The sequence below is a fragment of the Coccinella septempunctata genome, chromosome 8 (genome assembly GCF_907165205.1).
Source record: "Coccinella septempunctata chromosome 8, icCocSept1.1, whole genome shotgun sequence".
Lineage (NCBI taxonomy): Eukaryota > Metazoa > Arthropoda > Insecta > Coleoptera > Coccinellidae > Coccinella > Coccinella septempunctata.
This window is the reverse complement of record NC_058196.1, coordinates 17,337,970-17,360,976: the sequence shown is the minus strand read 5'-3', so window position 1 is coordinate 17,360,976 and position 23,007 is coordinate 17,337,970. Positions and strand designations below refer to the sequence as shown.

The following is a 23,007-nucleotide window of genomic DNA, read 5'->3' as shown; positions in this document are numbered from 1 at the left end:
ATTTAGAGAAGGGAATAATGACCAACCTGTAATAAAATACTGCTTTGAGGATTGTGAAACTCTGGATCCATATGGAATGCGTCTGGTAGACCATTGTTCCTGGCCTTTATTTCTACAGCGTTTGTACGGGTAATAAGAGATGGAATGAATATTTTCTCAAAATGTAAATACGTAATATTATGTAATTTAGTTGTATTAAATATTCTTGAAAAGATGCACTGTTTCATTGAAAAGGTGTATTCAATATAGGTATATATAAAACAGGAACACTATAGTAGTAGTAATAAACTTTATTGAAACAATGTTTCAAAGGGTTAACAACTCAGGTCTTCCTGCCCAGGAACACTATAAAAATATAATCGATACAAAATAGAACTAGTTAGTAAAACAGCATAAATATAATGAGTATAAATAAAAATATAACTAGTATAAGTCAGCTCTCCTAATAATAGCAGTTTTGTTGTCTCCTCGTCAAGTAATTTGAGTGAAGCTTCTTATGCTGAAATACAGAAATTTCTTCCGGAATAAAAAAAAACTTAACACTGTTTCCTCGGCCTCCACATCCAACAACACAACGAGAAAATGGCATAATTATTCACTTCCTGCTAATATACTGTGTGACTTTCCCAAGATATTGAATACTTTCATTACCATTACTGGCATTAATAACGCACATTTAACACTAAAGAATAACTAGGATTAACACCACCATCAAATTAAAAACCAAAAATAATGCATTTCAATGTACGTATTTTATATAAAAGTAAAATAATATTCCAAATGATGTGTTATTTTTGCCTACACAACACCTCACAATTTTATTTTGACATCTATCTGACAGCTGGTTGAAGTTTCAGTACCGAAGTTGACAGTTTCAGTATGAGAGGTAGACGTGGCAACGCCGGTACGGGTATGAGCATTTAGCTCCTCGTTTGTCAACAGTCTTTCATAGTTCTATGCACAAAATATCTATTCTATGCCTGCACCTCAAAATGAAAATTGAACACAGAGACAACTCTGATTGAACATACAAATTGATAAAATAGTAAATAATTTCATTTAGTAAAATGTGCACTAGAAAAAGCTACCAAAGCTTGGAAGATTCAATATATGTGAAAAAATTGGGATTTGAGTTCTTTTCGAAGAAAGATATTGAAAGTATAAAACAAATTAATTCCATTCTTTTGAGAAATGCCGAATACGATGTCGCAAAAATTGTTCAATTTGCAAAACATGAATTGCTCGGTATCCTTGTAATGACCGTAAGGGACAGTGCCAATCAATCATCAAAGTATTGTTTCTGAACCATTTTATGGAATATGTTACTCATTCCTAAATTATTTTCAGAATAAATGAAGATACTAAAATCACGATATTGAAGATAGTGTCTCTGACTTTAACTCATAACACATTAGATAATCACGAGTCACTTCTTTTCTTAAATTTATATGGTAGTCTTCTCCAAGAAGTTTATGATCTTAAAACTGCCAAATGTAAGTTCTGAAATTGGTATTTTCAACAAAATTCCAAACTGCATGCTTTCAGTGAAGGATACTAGTGAAGAATATATGTGGCAAGTTCTGAATACTGTTAGGATTTTGTTTGATGCAGTAACTGAAGAACTTGGTTATGGCTTATACTGTAAAAAAAATGGAATGAGAATGTGCAAGATTATATATGTTGTTGGGGAAATCCTTAAAACAAGATGTAGAAAATTGAAGTAGGATATGAACAGGATTTTCTGGAAGAACTTTTAATATTTATGAATTTTACAGAACTGAAGCAATACAATGTCTTATGTCAATGTTTAAAGTGAGTATAGACTATGACGTTGAAAAGTTGTTAAGGAACACCAAACTTGCACAAGCAATAGCTGATTGTTTCGCTTATTTTTTACCTGGCATAGCTTCGTCCCTAGGAAGTGTTATTTTAGAAGGTGAAAGAGTTGGTCAGAACGTCTTAGAGGTATTTGAATTATTTGTACCTGAAAGATACTTTCAATCAAATTATCAGGTAGAAAAACTTAAATCATAATTGAGACTCTCTGCTGATAACTTGATATTTCCCTAAATCTCATCTTTGTGTATCTTCCCATTGAAAAAAGCATCATATTCAGTGATTAAATATTTTTGGGTGACATGTAACATATTAATGCCCATTTGCACTGATTTATTTAAGGCAAGCTTTAATATTGAGGCCAAGTTCAAGCTGAGTTTAGATTTGAACCCACTCAACTTTGACAACTGCTTAAAATATAGATTGAACTTGGCTCGAATTTGAACTGAGCAAGGGCCTTATTTCAGTGATTACTTTGGTAACTCCTATAGAAATTCTTCTTCCAATTTATATCTGTGATGGTGATGGGACGAGGTGATGGGCATGAGAACTGACCAGATAATCACAAGAACCAACAGGGACGGAACCTTCAGTTCTCTGATTCGAAGCAGAGAAGAATGGCGGTGTCACAAGCAACTCTGTTTACAAGGACCTTGTTGGTTTACTGATGGCTCCAACACCAAGCAGGGCTCTGGAGCCGGTGTCCACAGTCGTAGACCGCTGACCGAACTATGTGTTAGTCTGGGCAGGTTGGCGACAGCATTTCAGTCGGAAATTTTCACCATTAACCTATGCGCCAACCATCTGCTTGACATGGGTTGGACGGATAGGTCAATGAAAGTCCTAACGTATAGTCAAGCTGCCATCAAATCTCTCTCAGCTGACAAATGCAATTCAGCACAAGTACTCGAAGGCAGATCTAACCTCTCCAAATTGAGAAGTCACAACAGACTGCAACTAAGCGTTTATTGGCCCGGAACCAACTATAGAAATGTCTAATTCCTTAATCAGGGAACGAAACAATAGCTGGATAAGGCAGAGGGTCCTGAATAGAATGTTTTCTAGGGAGCGCTCCCCGATTTGTTTCTACGTCCTAGTATCCGAATGAGCGCTCCTTTCCGAACAACGTTGCCAAATGCTCTGACCAATCATACTTCAGCCATTTGTGCTTTGTTTATGTTTGTATAAAATAAGGATGAAATGATGGATAGTTCTAATTCTAAACGAAGATAGCTTCCGATAAAGAAATCTCAAAAAAAAATTTTAACCGATTAAACACTGCGCAAAAAAATTAACGCACATTATGGAAATCTCAAATTTATTCTACAACGGAAGGTGTTCTCATTGATAGTTATTTTTATCAGAATTATGCATGCATATGTTATCCAATCAACGGTTTTCTTCAATACAGATGTTTTTTCCCAGCAGGAATAAAAAAAGATGATATTATCAGATTTTGAGTGTATTGGCTCCATTCTAAAATCAGTTGTTCTCGATCAATTCTAGTGATCAATAGTTAGTCTTTCGTTTGATTTTCTACACTCGATCGCTATGCAACGCGAAACACGCAATTTGACCCAAGAGGAATGTGCCCAAGCGGTAGTTTTGCGAGAAGAAGGGTGGACATGCACAAGAATTGCAGAAAGGTTTGGAGTTTCCCATATAAGTGTGTCCAGAATGTTGCAGCGATTTAAGGAGACAGGTATGAATGTCCGAAGACCAGGACAGGGTAGACCACAGGTAACAACTGCCATTCAAGAACGTTACTTGTGAGTTTCTTCGTTGAGACAACGGTTTGCAACCGCTCGCCTCCTTTAAATTCAGCTTGAGCAAACTCATGAGGTGCAAATTAGCACTCAGACAATAAGAAATCGCCTCAGAGAATATGATTTAAGGCCTCGTGTCGCGGCAAGAGGCCCAGCTCTTACCCCAGCCCATCGAAGGGCGCGTTTGGGTTTTGCAGAGAGCATATATCAATGGGGAAGAGGCCGATTCGGAAAGAGTTCTCTTCACAGATGAGTCTAGATTCTGCCACTGCCATTGTGATCGACGTTCCCTTGTATACAGACGTCCACATGAAAGATATGCTCATTGCTCAGTGCAATTTCCTGAATACTACTGGTTTCGGGGGAGGATCGATTATGGTATGGGGTGGAATATCTTTGACTGCTCGGACAGACCTAGCGGTCGTTGATAATGGAGCTATGAATGCTGATAAGTATATAAGGAACATTCTTGAAGAGCATGCAGTGCCATTTGCCCCATACATTGGTGAAAATTTAATTTTTATGCCAGACCCCATCGTGCGCGCATCGTTCAGGAGTACCTTGAAGAGGTTGAAGTCTCTCGAATGGAATGGCCAGCAAGAAGTCCAGATCTCAATCCGATTGAGCAGGTTTGGGACAACCTCAATAGAAGGCTGAGAAGTTCAGAAAATCATCCAGCTACTCTTAATGACTTAGGAATCCAACTCGGAGAAATCTGGGAAGGAGTAGATCAGAACATTTTAAGATCACTCATTTTGAGTATGAACCGTCGTTGCCGAGCTGTAATTAACGCAAGGGGTGGAAATACAAGGATTAAATCACTTATCAGCATTTCAGTATTTTGAAAATTGTTCATTTCTCTTCTTTCACAAAAGATTCGGTGTAATCCTGAATTTTTCTTCCATATAATGTGTCTTGTTTCGTTCAAAACCTTCCCGAGAGAACATAAAAAATAAGTTATGAAGTCAATGTAGAGTTAACTTACATTAAAATTGAGATTTTCAGAATGTGCGTTAATTTTTTTGCGCAGTGTATTTCTGAAAGACCGGATATATTTATAGGAAGGTTATAGACTGGAAGAAAAGAAAAAAAAACTGGAGTGAAATTACGAATGTTTTTGGTTTTGTATGTCTGCATCTCCAATATCCTCATTTATGTGGTCCCTTAATATAACATTGGCCATATTCATGATTAGAATAAGAAATTGCTGTGAAGGGAGATCTTGACATGTCCCAAATACTCGAAGCAAAAAACTCTTACTATCAATCACATTACCAAAACATAACCCAGCACCCAGCAACCATGTACATAATATCAGAAACTCTATTAATACAACCAGAGTCTCTGATTATATAATTATCATTGAATCAAAAAACAACCCCGATTCCTACCTCGTTCTATCGTCGTTCTATCACAAATACTAAGAGATGTAATAACTGCTCTCCAGGGAGCGCTGTTCTACTGTCATTCTGTTCAAGAATATGCGGCGGACAGGGTAGATTCGGAGTCTCTGGCTCTCCTGAGTCTAGAGGAACTCAAGAATCACTCCCCCTCTGACATCATCTCCTCCCTGAGTATGATGGGACTGGAGAGAGAAATGAAGCTCCCCGAGCTTGTATTGTGTACCACAATAGACCGCCTTGGTCTCGATGGCCGGTTCGGTGGGTCGGACCAACACGCACAACAGTCTGCAATCAGTATAATTGGCTAGAAGCTGTTAGCACAGATTATAGAGTTAGGTTACTCTATAATCTTTGTCTGCTAGTTTATCCATAAGTTGTAGTGACTTGTCTGCGAAAATGACCGTGGCGAATCTTGATTATTCTCCCCTGATTGAGAAGATTGCCGATATCGGAATATTCTTCTCTGAAGATATAATCTGAATATATATTAAATAATAAAAGAGAGAGAAAATAAAAACCTGTCTACAACTCTTAGTATATTCGCCTTTGTTTCATTTCCGACTCTTACTGCAGCGATTGATTCCGTTATCACCCGAATGTCCTTTCCATCCAGGTCCACCGCTTTCAGTATCTGCATCATCTTTTGGTAACTTAATCTATCAAAGGCCTTCTAATAATTTACAAAGCAAGCATACACTGCACAATTCATAAAATTTGTATGCTGTATTTATGTTCTCTCTTGTTCCTACAGCATTTCGGAATTAAAACTGAGTTGAAGATATATGTTCCTCGCACTTTCGATATATTCCTCTATGGATGAAACAATTTCAGAAGAAATTAGAGAGGTGCAAATGGGCATAAGATCATTATTCACATCAATGCATTGCAAGTAACTAGACTTGATATTCGTCATCAGCCTGATATCCTAAAATAAAGAGTGCATGGGGGTAACAAAATTAAATATGATGTATATTCAGGCTTCTGATAGCAATCACTATTCCAAATATGCATGTTTTCCTACCTGATAATTTCTATGTACCCTTCCCATAACTGATATCATATGCTTTTAGTTAACTCTTGAGGCAGTGAGTAAAATAATGACTATTTTATTAAAAACTTATGATAATAGAATGGATTCGCTGAAGGTGGCCAAGGCAATTGTTTTGAGTCGCCTCAGTTATTCTAAAACGCCAGAACAATCAAGGTCAAAAGACAAGTTAGAAGATTTTTTTGAAATGAAGAGGTCTTTGGAATGGTTTGATACATCTGATAAACATTTAGCACCGATGTTCGCAAAATTCAAATATTTAACCCAGTGTCAGTCTGATCGAGTCAGATTGAAATTAGTAGAAATGTGCTGTTGTTTACTTAAACACTGTTTCAAGTAAGGGATTTCATATTTTGAACCTATAATTAAATGCATGCCTGCTTCACGAATGGGATTTTATCCTTGAACATTATCATTTGAAACTCGATAGGAATATACCAAAGTCATCATATCCACTTGTTGAAATACTTATCATTATGTCGGATGATGAAAGTGAGGAGATCTCCAAGCTATGCAAGAGTATGTTCAACGTGCCGACCTTGAGTCAACAAGTAACCAATATATTGTCTGAGAGATTCCATGAGAACTACTCTAAAATACCGGCCATTTTTAATGGAATAGGTAAGCAAAATGATTTTTTTATGCAATTTGTGTGAAAAACTAACGTGAAACATGAAAAATTAATCATTGCGTTGAAGAAATAGAGGTTTATTCAAGTAATCAAAGAATGAAAAAATGTCAAATTTTTTAGTATCTGTGGACAAAAAAAGCTAGTGACAAGGTAGTTACTGTTACAAAGACTACACAGAGCATAGCTGGTTCTCCAGAATGACACTATCTCTATAAAGAGGTTCTAAGAGATATCATTCTGTTATCTAGGAAAATCACGAGCAAAAACGATGTTCATAAATTACTGTGACATTTAACCCAAACTAATATGCTGAATGACAATTGGAATATCGACAAATATTACGATCTGAATCGAACTAGCCACACGCCATCGTTCAAGATGCGGAAAGACCATCCCATGGAGGAACAGGAAATACCGTCCATGATATTGGTCTTCTTTGTCCTCATCTGATCAACAAGATGAAAAAGGGCGAAACCTTATTAAGTGATTATATGGTCTTCGAAGCAGGGGAGGTGTCTTTTGCAACTGGTCAAAATAAAGCGTTTTACCAAAAATCGCGTATACAAAAAGTTGAAGAAGAATTTGAGAATATGTAATTACTGAAATAAATCCTGAATATACATATTTTGAATTATCGAAAAACAAGAGAAAAAACTTATGTCTTGATGACTAAATCAACCATATTGTTTCGTTTGGAATATTGACTCGTTCGATTTTGGCATGGGAATGAAAATAGAATTGTTTGCCGAATTTTTCTCATCATTTAGTGATTTCAACTTTGAAAATAGCTATTTTCGATCCCAACTGATAGAAAAAAAACAAAAGTGTAAAAAACTAGAATATTAGCTCAAAAACTCATCAATAAAATTGGTCTGAATCATTCAGAATTGTTCCAACACTCCAATATTTTTACCCGACTTAAAAGTGAAGTAAAATAGGCTAGCAATAGTAGCATCTTCAATAATAAAGAAAGTGTCTCAACTTTCTACTGTTTTCACCTCAAATCGCGCGATACGAAAATTTTTTCAAGGGACCTGATGCACACTTGTTCAATGGGCATCCTGAATTACCCTGACCGGCGTCCGAATGCAAAGATGAGCGATGCTCAGCTGAGGAGGCCGGCAACCGATTGCAAAGCGGACGCTAGCGCAGTTAGCATACATTCATTCATTCATTCATTCATTCATTGCTGCATCCCGTTACCGGGAGTAAAGCTACAAAAAGAAGAAAAAAAAACAAACTGTACGAACAGACTTATAATCTCTTAGGGCTAATTGCGACTGTATGCCCCCCTGTGACTGAAGAGACCCAACCGTGACCTACAGATCCTTCCACACTCCGGGCATGGATAGTCACCAACCAGATCTGGCCGCCGCTGTGTCCTTCTCGAGTCTCCATTATAACTGTGTACCCAAGACCTCCACTGTGACCTGTCTAACGCTAGTTGTTCCCAGTTATGATTGGCATTAACTGATTTTAGGGACTGATGGAGTATATCCTTAACCCGCTTATACTGGCCTCCTAGTTTCCAGGCTCCCTCTGTGAATTCGCCATACAGAGCTATTTTTGGGAGTCTTATGTCTTGCATGCTTGCATCCTCAGAATGTAGCCGCTCCATCTGAGTCGGGCCCTCGTTTCTTGAGTCTCAATTATTGTACAACTCGCGCGTTGCAAGAATTCTGCATTCGAAACTTTGTGGAACCATCTGATGTGCATTATTTGTCTTAGATGACGTTGTTGCGTTTGTTCAAGCTGTTTAATGTCGCATGTAGAGCGTCCAGCTTTCGCTTCCGTAAAGAAGCGTTGGGAGGACCACTGCCTTGTAAACAGCTGTCTTGGTCTTCAAATTGAGGTCGTGATTTTGAAACACTCTGTCCTTTAGCTTTCAGAATGCCCGTGATGCCGAATTGATACGGTTGTGTATTTCCGTGTCTAGGTTAGCCCTAGTGTTTATGAAGCTTCCTAAGTATTTGAACTGCCCGACCTGTTCTAGGGTTTCATTCTCCAGGCTGATATCTGTTTGAAAGCTTTCTGGCGGACTTACTAGGATTTTGGTTTTGTCGATATTGAGTGTAAGGCCTAAAGCTTTGTATATATGTTTATAGGTGTCCAGCATTATCTGTAGATCCTCTGAGCTGCTAACGATAAGTGCGCAGTCGTCTGCATATTGAAGATCCGTGATAAACTTTGTACGGGTTTTTGCTCTGAGGCGCTCTAGATTAAATAGGCCTCCATCAAATCTGAATCTTATTCCAACACCTTTTACAGGCATAATCATGTCAGCAATTATCGAGACAGCTATGGCGAAAATATTGAACAGTAAAGGCGCTAACACGTAGCCTTGTTTTATTCCAGAGTTGGTGAAGAAATGGTCGGTTATAGAGCCATTATGCTGTATTCTAGCGGTGTGGTTGGTATGAAGGCTCTTGCACACTGCTAAGAATTTTTCGGGTACTCCAAGGCGTTCCATGATTTTCCATAGCGCTCGCCGATTCACCGAGTCGAAGGCCTTACTTAAATCAATATAGGCTGTATAGATCCTTGATTGTTGTTCACGGGCATTCTCTTGCAGCTGCCTCAGTGTAAAAATTAGGTCCATTGTACCGCGATTTGGTCGAAAGCCGCACTGGGATTCAGGCAATAGCTTTTCTAAGAGTGGAATCAGACAGTGCATCGATACAGCTTAGGTAAACGTCGCATTCGGTTTATAGCTAGTTCGATTCAGCGTAATATTTGTTGATATTCATATCGATGCGTGTTATGCGTCTCATTACCTCATTTGAGGCAGAAATTATGTCCGTTTTTACCAACATTCCCTGTATTTTAAGGACACCTTATTTATAACAAGGAAACAATTAATATGGTGCACAATAAATTAAAATCTTTCAGGAATAATACTCGTAAGAGGAAATTTGTTTGCAAGATATTAAAAATTTCGCAATTCTGTGAACTATTACGTCTGTTATGTCGTAGCCAACTGCCGTAGCTATGAGCTCCTACCCATCCCCTAGGCAAGTGTTACTTAACAAAGTGTACTTTTAAAGTTGAGGTTACAGTTAGGGAATCCCTTACTCCTCAGATAGGAGCTTGTTTAGGGATCGTTTTGGAAACGCTCATTAATCTTGTATACATTTCAGATACAAAGGAACAGATCAATACTCTGAAGCTAACATCGGCGTCTATAAGAATAGTGGGAAACAAAATCAAATGCTACGATTCTTTCAAGGAATTTCAACGAACACTATTGTACCTTTGCGAAGTGAAAATCGACACTTCTACTTTCGCAGAGGTAATTTCACACGAAGGCAAGTATAATAATAATTGATAAGAATGATTCGGATGATAGAGGCTTAGTGCCCGATTTCTATGGTTACGGCCATATTCAAGTTACTCCGGTTGCCACCAGAGGGCGTGTCGCTTATTTAAAAAGCGAATAGATGTTTCGACAATTTGAACCAACATTCTGTAAATAAATAATGAAACTCTAAATTTTTGTAGATTTGGATAGTGATCAGCCAATTTCGGTCGACTTATGGAAAAATTTCAAGTTCATGAGAGAAGAAAATGTGAGATATCAATTTGGTGAACTGTGCAAAATTATATATGAAGCAGATCTATTTCCGGTTTTATCAGATTATCTCATTAATATCATCACCTTTGAGGAGGAGAAGGTGGAAGCATTCTATTTGTTGAATCAGCTTCTACATGGTTAGTTAGAATTGATACATATATCACACAGACCCAATAGCTACTAAGTTTTGTTTTCATTTTTAGGCATAAATAGATCCAAACCAAATTCGGAGGAAAATGTGATGAACCTCATCAGACCCGCAATTCAAGTTTATATTAATAATTGGGACGTTCCGTTGAAAATTGATGATGACGAGTGTGTATCTTTGAAAAACTTGAGAACTAACATTTTACAAGCAGGGCTGCTTTGTGAAGGAGTAGGGCTCATGGCATTCCATGCCAAAGGAGTTGCAGAATTCAGGCCATTTCTGTTCAACTGCTTGTACAAAGTTCTGATCAGAGCAGGTGAGGATTTTGAGATGGTGGTAACTGAATAACCACAATATTCGTAAAAAATTATTGGTAACTTATCTTAAACTCGCTAGTTTTTAATTTAAATAATATTCCCAGTTTCACGACTGTGGCTTGACAGAATCTTAAGTAAGGGGCTCTTAAGTTTTTATATCTAGTGATATTTCAGTTTTTCATTTTGGTGCAACTTCATCCTAGTCCAATAAAGCCATTTCATTGGTTGGCCGGTTGCCGATGATCGTTGTCATTTCATTAACCTAACTTCATTGTCCTGTCAGTCAGTGTCAAGGATATTATAATATTATCAAAGACTAAAATTTTGTTGTTGTTGAATTAGCATTAATATTGATAATTATAATGATTGTCAAATAAAAGGTACCTAAGTTTATATAAGTACAACACTTTCTTTGTAAGATCTTGTGTGAATTTGTTTTACTAATGTTGAAGAGGAACGTGAAGAAAATGTCCTTATTGCCCTTGTTAGTACGAATACGGTGAATGGATTGCCAAGCAAGGGGTGGTAATTTACGAGGGGCACTCAACTTCTCAACAGAAGAAAAGAGTTTGTTGCTAACTATATAGTATGATTTGTGACACCAAATTGAAAATTAAAAAAGACTGATGGCATTGCAATAAAGGCAAAAGAAAAAGCTTGGTATTCAGTAATGAATTCATTCAATTTTCAAAATCAATCAAAAATGCGAAGTTCTGCAGCCAATGCAACAAATTATTTTAGGTTAGAATCCCGCCCTTAAATACCTAAGTGGTCATTACAGGAGCGCTTAAATTTAAGGCTAGCTTTAGCCATTTAAATGTGACTTAACAGTTGGTGCAACGTGATTTAAGTTAAGGGTTCATTTTAAAGGACGCTTAACACTAAGTATGTTTGGTGCAAACGGGTCGCAGAATGGTGCAATGTAGTGGGCCCACATCACCAAACACACCTGATCTTCAATAAAATAAGATCCAACCATTGTTGTTTTTTTTGCAGCATCTAGTCATAGCCAGATACAAGCAGCCGCCACGAAGACCTTAAAGAACATGGCCCGAAGCCTTGGTTACCGCAACGTCACTCATATGTTGAACGACAACATGGACTTTTTCCTCTTCAACATCGAACGAGGCCTTAAAAGGAAAGATTACAAAGGAGAGGTATTCGATGTCATGGAGATGGTGATGAAATACGGCGACGTGTCCATATTGCAACATTTCTCCGATTTCGTATACGAAGTTCTGGTCCAGTCCTTCGACAAGTTCAAGCAGAACAGGATAGATTCCTACCTCAGAGTGTTTAGGATATTCTTGAGGAGCCTCATGAGGTGGTTCCAGATATCGGTCCCACCCAGAGTTTTCAGAACGAAGGCGCAAAAGAGGGAGGACGAGCTGTGCAATTTCAAAATTGGCGGTCTCGATACTGACGAGGAGATCAACGACTTTTCCGATGATATCTTGGGTGGTAAATCTGCGGAAGAGATGTACAAGGAAGATATGGAGAGGAAGAAGACTGAATTGGAAAAAGAATACATAGAACCCGAAGGTAAGTTTTCATTGTTTTGTTTGGGGCTTCTGAGCATTTCGCATTCTGCATAACCTTGAGAATATCGAGAATCAAAAATGGCGTATTAGATTCGGGAAACGGCGTACTCTGCAAAATCACTGCTGCATACATGGTGTAAATGAATGGTTGCACAAAAATTTAAAGGGTGCACCTTTTATGATATGATTCCTTACCAAAATAGTATGTTTTCATATTTTTTTTTCTTTTAAGCAGCCAATACTCAGGACAGAGCTCCCTAAAAATGACACTTGAAAAGACATGTTTTTTCAGAAACCAGAAAACTGAAAGAAATTAAATGGGGAATTCTCCTCAATTTGGGTTATCACTACATATGCAAGTTTAAACTGAATAAGTATGAGTTACATTCATGATTTTTTCAAATTCACCGCGTAAATTATTCAAAATCATCCTTCAAATATGGGGTTTGTAACGCCTTTTTCTCGGTGTACTCGGGCGCCAGCTATTCTTTAAGGGAGAATAGCAAACCTACCCTGGTAGCTTCTAGCCGAAGACAAGGTTCCTGTCTGGGGTGTTAGCGACAACCAGTGAAAGACAAAATCAACGCACACAAATTATATTTGTCGACTCGTACAAGGAAACACAAGTGGCACTATTACAAAATTCGTACAGTGAAAGACTCGATATCAGTGAATTTACAGGGCAAAACGGACGGAATGAAACAGGATCCGATCTCAAAACGTTATACGGGGGTTTACGGACGTGTTCGCCAGCCAGAACCTAAGACGCACACTTAACGGACAGATATCGGACTTCAGCCAGGTTAGGGGGTGAAAAATGACGACACAGAATTACGACGGGTCACCCTTAGGCGCGTTCGGCACTCCCCGAGTATCCACACCAGCAGAGTGCTTCCCTAACCGTAGGGGTGAACACGGGAACGAGATTTAAAAAAACGGAAAATGAGGGAAGGGTGAGCCACCCCAAAGTGCCTTCGGTACCCCCCGGGTATCCACACCACCAGGGTACTATAATGACAGTAGGGGTGGAACTCAGACTGTGGCATAGGAGTGGTGAAGATGGGAGCTGAAGTTCCAACAGTGAATATAAAAAAAAACGGAGTGTCGTCATACCTCTGGGTTCTATTCGGCCACTTACACTCGCAAAACAGAAATAAGTCGCCCCAAGTACGGTGAATAAGAAAAGAAAATAAAAGAAAATTGAAATTCTGAATGTTAAAAAAAATTAAAAAGAAATCTTCTGATCAAACTTAAAACGGCGGACGGCACTAGTTGTAGGCAATTAGGCGAATTAAACGTAAGTGAACAGCCAGGAAATAAATCGTAAGTGAAGTGATCAGCTTGTTCATAAAATAACAGCTATTGATCTACAGGCGCATACTCACTGGCAAAAGCAACCGGCCATAAAAATCCCATAAAATTTTACGACCTTCCTCGTTCGTCGCAGACTTTATAGACAGCCATCTTTGTCTATCTCATCAAGATAATGCATTTGTTGTCCTTTATTATCAAGGCATATTTCAGTCGATGTTGGCAGCTTGTGCAATTCTCACAAAACGCTTTAAACTTTAAATACCCATTTTCATTTTTCATTTTTGAGTGCTTAAAATAATTTTTTTTGGGAAACGGTTGAAATGGTTATTTCAAAATGTGGCGTTTCAAAGATATTTCATAAAAAATACATCATTTTCGTCAGAAGGAGTATTCCCTATTGAGCAGACATACTATGGCAGCGAGAAGGCAATCAAAATGAATTTTGATGGTAGGATGGTGTTTCCCTACAATTACAAGGAGTACGGAAAACCACCTCTGAAATTTGTTTGGCAGGAGACATTTTTACCTATTCATACATACCATCGAAAAATTGATTTTTGATAGCTTGATTCATTTTGAACGAAATGAATCTCGAGCAATGATTTTTGAGAAAATATATTACGTAGGTTGAGTCGTACAGACCGGAATTATCTCCGAACTTAAATTTACACAGTTGCCGGATATCATGCTGACATTATAGGGTAACCAACAAAAATTTTTCTGATTCATTTATAGTTTCCAAGAAGAAAAAATCAAAATTGCTTTGCTGGTGCCACCATTAGTGGTAGCGCCCACCAATTGACACTGACATGGCACATACATGACAAAGGCGATGCCTTATTTTCCTTAGAACATAGATACATGGAATGGACATTCAGTGCTACAAATGAATGTTTTGTACTACACACATTCGATGTTTCTCTGTCTAGCGCGACACTAAGGCAGTGATTTATTGAATAATTTATATACTTCCTATCTATTCTTAATGAAAAATGATGTGACAATGATCTCCGAAACAAATGTCTCAATTGTGATTGGCGACACTAAGCAACTATCTCACTCCAGTCTTTGGAATGTATATTTTCCATTCCATGTATCTATGTTCTTAGTTATTTTCAGATATCGCTCATCTGAGTGAAGTGTCAGTTAGTATTATGCATTGCCTTTGTTATGTATGTGCCATGTCAGTTTTACGCTACTTTTGGTGGGCGCTCCCACGTAGGGGGCTGTATCTAAGCAATGGCTGCTCAAAAAAAAAAAAAAAAATCCACACTATTTTTTAACAAGGAATCACCCCTTAAATAAGGTATTCATTAACACCCTTTTATATTTATTCAGCTATATAGGGTTTGTAGGTCCTTCTTCATGAAGTCTGCAAAAATTGTTGCAAAAGAAGAAATGTGGGTTGTTTTTTATAAATCTAGTAGGCCACTTTCGTGAAACCTGGACATCCACTCCAAATTCAACGATTACGATCGTTGGATTGGCAGAAGAGCAACTATTTCAGATCTTAATCCTAAAGATTTCTTTCTTTGGGGGTACATGAGGCAAACGGTTTTTAGAAATTGTCAGACAACTAGAGATGATAACAAAAGAGAATCAAGAAAGCCCGTTCAATTGATGGAGCAAAACTTGCTAGAGTTGGACACTCATTTACAAGAAGATTGGCAACTAGTGTAGAACATAATAGCGGCCTATTTGAGCAGTTATAAGTAGCCTTTCCAAAAAAAAAAAAACTAGGGTGCGTTATATCGAAAAATTAGTGGCGAAAAATCGGAACTTATGTGTATACATATTTTATTTCCATACATCCTGTATATAAATATTTTTAGGATGTGCTCATTGCCGGATCTATTAGAAAAAGTCGATAGGCGAGATAGAAAAAAATATTATGGACCATGTTTAAGGAGAAGAATTTGTCAAAATGAACCGTCTTATCAAAAATTGCTTTGTAAAACTTGCAATATGACGGAGATGAAAATGTCATCAATCTGCAAAATCGATAGAAACACCTGATCTTGTGATGACTGAATCAACAATATGGTTTCTGTTGAAATGACTGGAAATGAGAATATATGTCAGCTTAGGCTTTCCTTCTTATTATCTTGTAAATTGGGCGATTTTTAAGCAAATAGTTGAATTCGATACGTTATAGAGCCTACCACGGAAATACCTGGGACACAAGCATAAAACGAATTGAAAATAAGTAAGTTCATGAAATTTGTCGAAATTATTCACAAAAATTGTACAAGTTGTAGTTCGATGTCCACCCAGTCTTGGGATAAAAATACAGTTGTAATATCCTGAACAATTTCACAACCACTTTTAAATCTTTCAGTACCGTGTCACAAGTCTTCTTACCACCTGTCTTTATACACCAAGTTTTTCGAATAACCCCAAACATATCATGATTGTTACATGCACCTTTCAAAAAATTTTGTCGTATTAACTATTCTGTTCGATTTAGACCCGTTTGCACCAAACGCACTTAGTGTTAAGTGACCCTTAAAATGAACCCTTAACTTAAATTACGTTGAACCAACTGTTAAGTGACATTTAAATGGCTAAAGCTAGCCTTAAATTTAAGCGCTCCTGTAATGACCACTTAGGTATTCTAACCTAAAATAATTTGTTGAACTGGCTGCAGAACTTCCCATTTTTGATGGATTTTGAAAATTGAATGAATTCATTACTGAATACCAAGCCTTTTTTTGCCTTTATTGTAATGCCATCAGTCTTTGTTAATTTTCAATTTGGTGTACCAAATCATACAAACTCTTTTCTTCTGTTAAGAAGTTGAGTGCCCTTCGTAAATTACCACCACTTGCTTGGCAATCATTTACCGTATTCGTACTAACAAGGGCAATAAGGACATTTTCTTCATGTTCCTCTTCAACATTAGTAAAACAAATTCACACAAGACCTTACAAAGAAAGTGTTGTACTTATATAAACTCAGGTACCTTTTATTTGACAATCATTATCAATGTTGATGCTAATTCAACAACAAAAAGTTGTTACTCTTTGATAATATTATAATAATATCCTTGACACCGACTGACAAGTTAGGTTAATGAAATGACAACGATCATCGGCAACCGGCCAACCAATGAAATGGCTTTATTGGACTAGGATGAAGTTGCACCAAAATAAAAAACTGAAATATCACTAGATATTAAAACTTAAGGGCCCCTTACTTAAGATTCTGTTAAGCCACAGTCTTGCAACTGGGAATAAAATTAAGCGTCCCTTAACTTCAAACGAGGCTTAGTTGAGTACTCCTTTTAAGGGGGATTGGTGCAAACGGGCCTTAGTGTGTGGAACTAACGTTTCACGTGCTGTCAGTCTGCCGGTGTTCAATGATCAGACACGTATGTACATAAAATTTTATGAAATCGTATTGGACTTGAGGGGTTAATAACTCCACCATCTCGAAGAGAGATGATTTTTGTGAAATGGTTTATTTTGTTCTCTGTCAAGATTCTCCTCTGAAAACTGGTAGAAAAATTTCGAGTCCCTCGATCTTGATCTAATTTGAAATGATCAATTAATTGAATAGTAATAAGAAGTATAACGTTTTAGTTGAGACGCACTTCATATATAATTCGATGTTATTTCTTTCAGTGGAAAGTTACAAAAAACCAGAACCTCCTATGCATATAAAAATAACGATGGAGATATTAAAAAGAAGCTTGAATTTCTTGCCATCAAAAGACGCCGATAGAAAACTGCTAGTTTTGGAGATCCTGAGAAACGGTATTGAAATAATCAAGGACTTCGAAGACGAACTATTGCCAATCGTGCATCTCATTTGGTCCCCACTTATTGGCAGGTTCAAGGAAGTAGATTCTCCTGTCCTGCTTAATCACAGTTTCCATCTTTTGATGACTCTGGGAAGAGCCTCGAAAGATTTCATACGGAACAGAACAGCTAAGTATGTATTCAAGATTATGAAAATTTGATTTAAGAAGATTGTTTTTCCGAATGTTATGAATAGTGAATGTTTTCTCCCATTCTTGCAGAGATGTGTTACCAAGTGTTCTCTCGATTTTATCCACATTCTCGAAGAAAAGTTACATGAAAGATAAAGGATCATCATATAGGTACTCCCTAGACTACAAATTACAGTTCACTATATTAGAGAATATAGTATATCTAGTAACTGACATTGAACTGTCAGATAAAGATATTGAAGCCACCATGGATACCGTTTTCTTATATTTGAGTGATAAGCAACCGATACCCCTTCAGGTGAGTATGAGGAAGAACTGTCAGTTGAAGAGAATATGCAGGGTGTCCCAATGCCACCGCACCTATTTCTCGTACAGGGTGTGGCTAGTTTCAAAGGGCTGTAAAAAAATGGTAAATGTTGGACAAAAGCAGCTATAGTTTCCGTAATCAAGTTGAAACGATTTTGCTAAGATGGCAGCCTTCAGCAGCCATACATTGAAATAGTCGATTTCGGAAGTTTTCGAACGCTATTCGGCATATAGCGAGCGGCATGACACGGATGTTTTCGGTTATTCGCTGCTGAAATCCAGGGTGTGTGTATGATGTGTCTCATCACTACTGAAAAAATTGCTCTTGGGCATATGCTCTGAATCATTTCCTAACAATTAGCGCTAGGTCCCAGTGTCGGTTACAGAACGGCGAAGCCGTACGAATCATGTTGTCAATCGACAACTACAAGACCTAAGGAACACAAAGAGCTTTTCCGCACCTACCTACCCCCACCACATCCCGAGCAATGACCCTACGAAACTTGTCAATCGCCTTAATCATACCCTGTATTCTAATGATTGATTGGCGAATTCAATGCAATACGTTATTGTTCGCAAGGGGACATATTTTTCGGTATTCGAAAATCTTAGGAACTAAACCCTCTAAGAGGGGACGCAACAATCTCAAGAATTTGAATGGGGAACAGGGGTCGAATGAAACCTCATTTAGAAGGTTTTTGGATTTCCTTTTCAGAATTATCCAACATGAGTTTCTCAGGTCGGTGGAAAATGTATATTCTCTTCTGACCGTCTCATATTATTGTGTACAAAAATAATAGGAAATCAAACTTCGAATCGAGCTCACTTCCATGCAATAATAAACACCGGATTTGAAAATTTGAGGTACGTTTTCCAGACCTCAAGCGTTGAACATCATCGTCATACATTTGAGCAAATTATTACATTGTGATTTCTAGCTCTTATCAACAATTTATAAAGAAAAATTATGTTTTCTTATCGGTTGATTCAAAATATTGATGAAAACACTGTGAAAATTTGGACGAATTTATTGATGTTCTTGATCAAATTCGGTGGACTTCGCCAACGTTTCGGATGATCATTTTGATCCTAAAGGCCTAAAATACGATAACAAAATAATAGTCCTTTCATGACTGCACAGCGACGTGTTATAACACAACAGATAATACGATCAGAATTTGTTTGCAAAATTGAAGATGGTGACTATCAGATATGAGTCAGACCAAACACCTACCTCAAGATAGAATACGACAAGATATAAATGACACCAAATGATTAAACAGTGTAATGAGAGGGTGTTTTTTCAAACCTACCCCATCATTAGAGAATAATTCTTTTAGTTTTCATTCTTAAATAATTTTATTTTTGAAGTAATTTTCCGAGAAATCTTTTCAAATTTCCAATTCAGGATTCCGACATCGTTCGGAATTGTAAACATTCCGCACCGTTTTTATTCCGATTTCCTTCCTGAAAAACGATGTCGCACCGTATAAAACATAACCATAAAACCGTATTTGGGCGATTTCATTCTGTTTTGCGAGTGTAAGTGGCTGAATAGAACCCAGAGGAAAAACGACACTCTGTTTTTTTTTATATTCACTGTTGGAACTTCAGCTCCCTTCTTCACCACTCCTATGCCACAGTCTGAGTTCCACCCCTACTACCCTGCTGGTGTGGATACCCGGGGGGTACCGAAGGCACTTTGCGGTGGCTCACCCTTCCCTCACGTTTCCTTTTTTTTTCCTTCTTCTCTTTCCAGGCCACCCCTACTGTCATTAAAGTACCCTGCTAGTGTGGATACCCAGGGGGTACCGAAGGCACATTGGGGTGGCTCACCCTTCCCTCATTTTCCTTTTTTTTATCTCGTTCCCGTGTTCACCCCTACGGTTAGGGAAGCACTCTCCTGGTGTGGATACCCGGAGAGTGTCGAACGCGCCTAAGGGTGAGCCGTCGTAATTCTGTGTCATTTTTTCATCCCCTAACCTGGCTGAAGTCCGATATCTGTCCGTTAAGTGTGCGTCTTAGGTTCTGGATTAAAGAATAGCTGGCGCTCGAGTACACCGAGAAAAAGGCGTTACAACAGCACGCAGAAAATAGCACTCATCGCACATAATCACTGTAGATTTATTGGTTTTTCCCATTTTCTCCATAATTATAACTTACGAACACATTTTTCTGATATTTGGTTCGTGTATATAGATGTGGTTGGCTTTATTCCAAATTTTTCAATGATGAGTACTATCAGTACAAAGAAAAAAAGTAAACAATCTAATACGAAATCAAAAGAAAAAATACTTCAATGAAAAATTGCAAGGAATTGGAAATAACGCAAGAAAACTATGGTCTACAATAAATTAAATCCTACCAGTGAAGAATGAAACAAAAACAAAACTAGCAAATTTAGTATACAAAGGAAAGACATACAAAAATGCATAGAAAAAGCAAACGTTCTCAACGGATATTTTATCCATGCAGCTGAACAAACTAAAAGAATTACCAAAAATAAAATAAGATTTGTCTCTGAAGAGAAACACCTCGCCAGGTCCAGAGAATATAAGTACAAGAGATCTGATTGTTTTATACCCCATTATCAAAGACCATCTATTGATCCTGGTAAAAAAGTGCATAAAGAGTGGAACATTTCCAAGATTATGTAAAATCGCAAGAATAACACCTGTTTCAAAAAAAAGGGATTAAAGAAGAACCAGCTAACTATAGGCCAATATCAAATACTTCAATATTTTCTAAGATAATAGAAACTGTAATGAAAAAAAGATTAGTGAAATTTTTAGAAATATCTAAACATCAGTATGGATTTCATAAAAAAAGTTCAACAGAAGGTGCTGCAATTGATATTATCGAACACATATCACAAAAACTTGAAGAAAAAAATGAAAATCGTAGGAGTCTTCGTCGATCTTCACAAAGCATCTGATATCTGTAATCAATATAACTATATTGCTGAAAAAAATAGGAATACAAGGAAACGCTTTCACACCGTTTCAGTCCTTCCTCACCGATAAAGTCAATATGTGGTCGTTGAAGGGAAAAAAAGTAGCTATAAGAAAATCAGAACTGCAGTTCCACAGGGTATAATGCTTGGACCACTACTTTTCCTAATATATGTTGAAAATGTTGTCAGATCAGGATTGCTGGGGGAATTCTTCATGTTTGCAGGTGACACAGTCGTCATATATAACGCAGACAATATAAGACCTTTGGAGGAAATGGTCAATAGGGACATGAAGAAATACAGTGAATGGCTAAACTCAAACAAACTTGTGATAAATAAAGAAAAAACTGTTCTGTTGTATCTTGTTCAAAAATAGAAAAACTAACACCAACATCTATCCAAATCTGTTTGTTAATGGTAAAAAACTTACACAATTGAAAAAAACTAAATACTTAGGATTGATCATAGAAGACACATTGAAATGGAATGCACATGTGGACATGATCATAGACAAACTTTCGCCATTGGTGTCAAAGCTTCGTCATCTAAAGCCATACCTTAATGAGAGAACAAGTAAAAATATATATTATGCCTATTTCCAGTCAGTACTCAGCTATTTATCGGTATTATGGTAAAACTAAACAAAATTCCATCTGAAAAGACTGCGGAGATTACAAAATAAAGTAATAAAAAGACTCGACCACCTTTCATATGAATATCCAACTGAAGATTTATATAAAAATCAATTCTTGAAGCTGGACAAATTGATCAAGTTGCAACAGCATAAACTTGTATACAAGCTGGAAAATCAACACATAAAAAATCAAAATCTCTTGAAAACAGTCCAAAACATAACCAACCGAGAAACAAGGCAAAAAAATTTATATTATCTATGTAGAGCAAAAACAGAAAGTCGAAGGAGGGATCCCATATATGCTAGCTTGACAACTTTCAACAATTTAGTTATAAGTAGACTATAGAAACAAAAAATTGTTGAATTAAAGTTATAATATCTAATAAATAAATAAATAATAATCCATCTTGACACAAAATACTATCCTTATGTTTGGAATTCTTCTAATGGAAGGATACACCTGACAAAATGGAAAACTTTTTTTTACACTTCTTATTATAGCACCTTTCCGTGATGTGGTATATGTACACAATTAAAATGTATCATTCTGTGGGACGCCAACGGTTGAGAAAATATTATAAGAAGTAGTACAACTAATCAACATTAGGTCTTAAAATGGAATCTTACCGTCCACTTCTATCTCGAATGTAAACTGAAGGTCTAAACTGAAATCTATCAAACTGAGCTGACTAGTTCAGAAGACTTAGGACAAATTTTCAACGGTTCCTTCAATTAACGCCGGACATCTTTTTTCTTGCCAAACTTACCTGAAGAAGCCGAGTTGGATATTTCTGAAAAATATATTCAAATATCTTTGAAATCAGGTGTCACTCGACCCCTGTCCCATATTCAATTTTTTGGGATTGTGATTGTATCCCTCTTAGGGGTTGAGTACCGCAAAATGTGTTCCCCTAGGAACATTAATGAACTTCAAAAGAAAAATTTCGTTTCAAGGTTCTATTTGGACTAAGAAAATCTTGGTCTTAGGAACTAATATCGTATGAATTGAAACTACTCTTTCCCGAAGTTTCGGCCATTTATTGAGCCTCTGTCATGCTGAAAAAAAGCCGGAAGTTACCTCAATGAAGTTAGGCTCAATAAAGGGCCGAAACGTCGTGAAGAAGTACTTTCAATACACATGATATTGGTTCCAGGACCGAGATTTTCTTATTCCAAACTGATGAACTTATTTCATTAAATATTGCTATTCAATATACAATAGCTCTTTTTTTGGACACCCCCTTATTATAATCTGAAAATCCTCTATCAATTACCAGTTTGATGTTATTCATTATTGATAAATCCTTCTTATTCTACCTTGCAGACTGAAGCTGTCAAGTTTTTCAAACTGGTTGTACAGTACGATGCAGTGTTTCAAGAAAAAATTAACACATGGTTACTTACAGCAGAAAAAGAGTATCAGAAAACTTTGAGTCTTATTTTGACCCAGGATAACACTTGTGAGTAAAATTTTTTTATGGATCTCTCATATCAACCGCAATTCAATTCTTTGTGGAATTTTACAATTGTTCAAAATTATAAAGCATGATCATGAATCTCCTTTGAAGAGATATTGTATTTGTGATA

The 23,007-nt window shown here is 37.1% G+C and overlaps 1 protein-coding gene across 2 annotated transcripts in view; it reads left to right on the top strand.

Annotated features, from left to right (window-relative positions):
- Nucleotides 1-1,026: 1,026 nt before the first annotated feature.
- The window catches only part of LOC123318529 (TELO2-interacting protein 1 homolog), a 44,391-nt gene continuing 22,410 nt past the window's right edge, over nt 1,027-23,007 (top strand). For both annotated transcript variants that reach the window (XM_044905173.1, XM_044905172.1), the window contains exons 1-13: nt 1,027-1,291; nt 1,348-1,493; nt 1,546-1,720; nt 1,776-1,965; nt 6,076-6,389; nt 6,484-6,674; nt 9,822-9,989; nt 10,183-10,392; nt 10,459-10,719; nt 11,717-12,262; nt 17,199-17,508; nt 17,597-17,825; nt 22,745-22,880. In XM_044905173.1, coding sequence (XP_044761108.1) covers nt 1,068-1,291; nt 1,348-1,493; nt 1,546-1,720; nt 1,776-1,965; nt 6,076-6,389; nt 6,484-6,674; nt 9,822-9,989; nt 10,183-10,392; nt 10,459-10,719; nt 11,717-12,262; nt 17,199-17,508; nt 17,597-17,825; nt 22,745-22,880 — 3,100 coding nt within the window. In that variant the 5' untranslated portion in view covers nt 1,027-1,067. The remainder of the gene's footprint in view (nt 1,292-1,347; nt 1,494-1,545; nt 1,721-1,775; nt 1,966-6,075; nt 6,390-6,483; nt 6,675-9,821; nt 9,990-10,182; nt 10,393-10,458; nt 10,720-11,716; nt 12,263-17,198; nt 17,509-17,596; nt 17,826-22,744; nt 22,881-23,007) is intronic.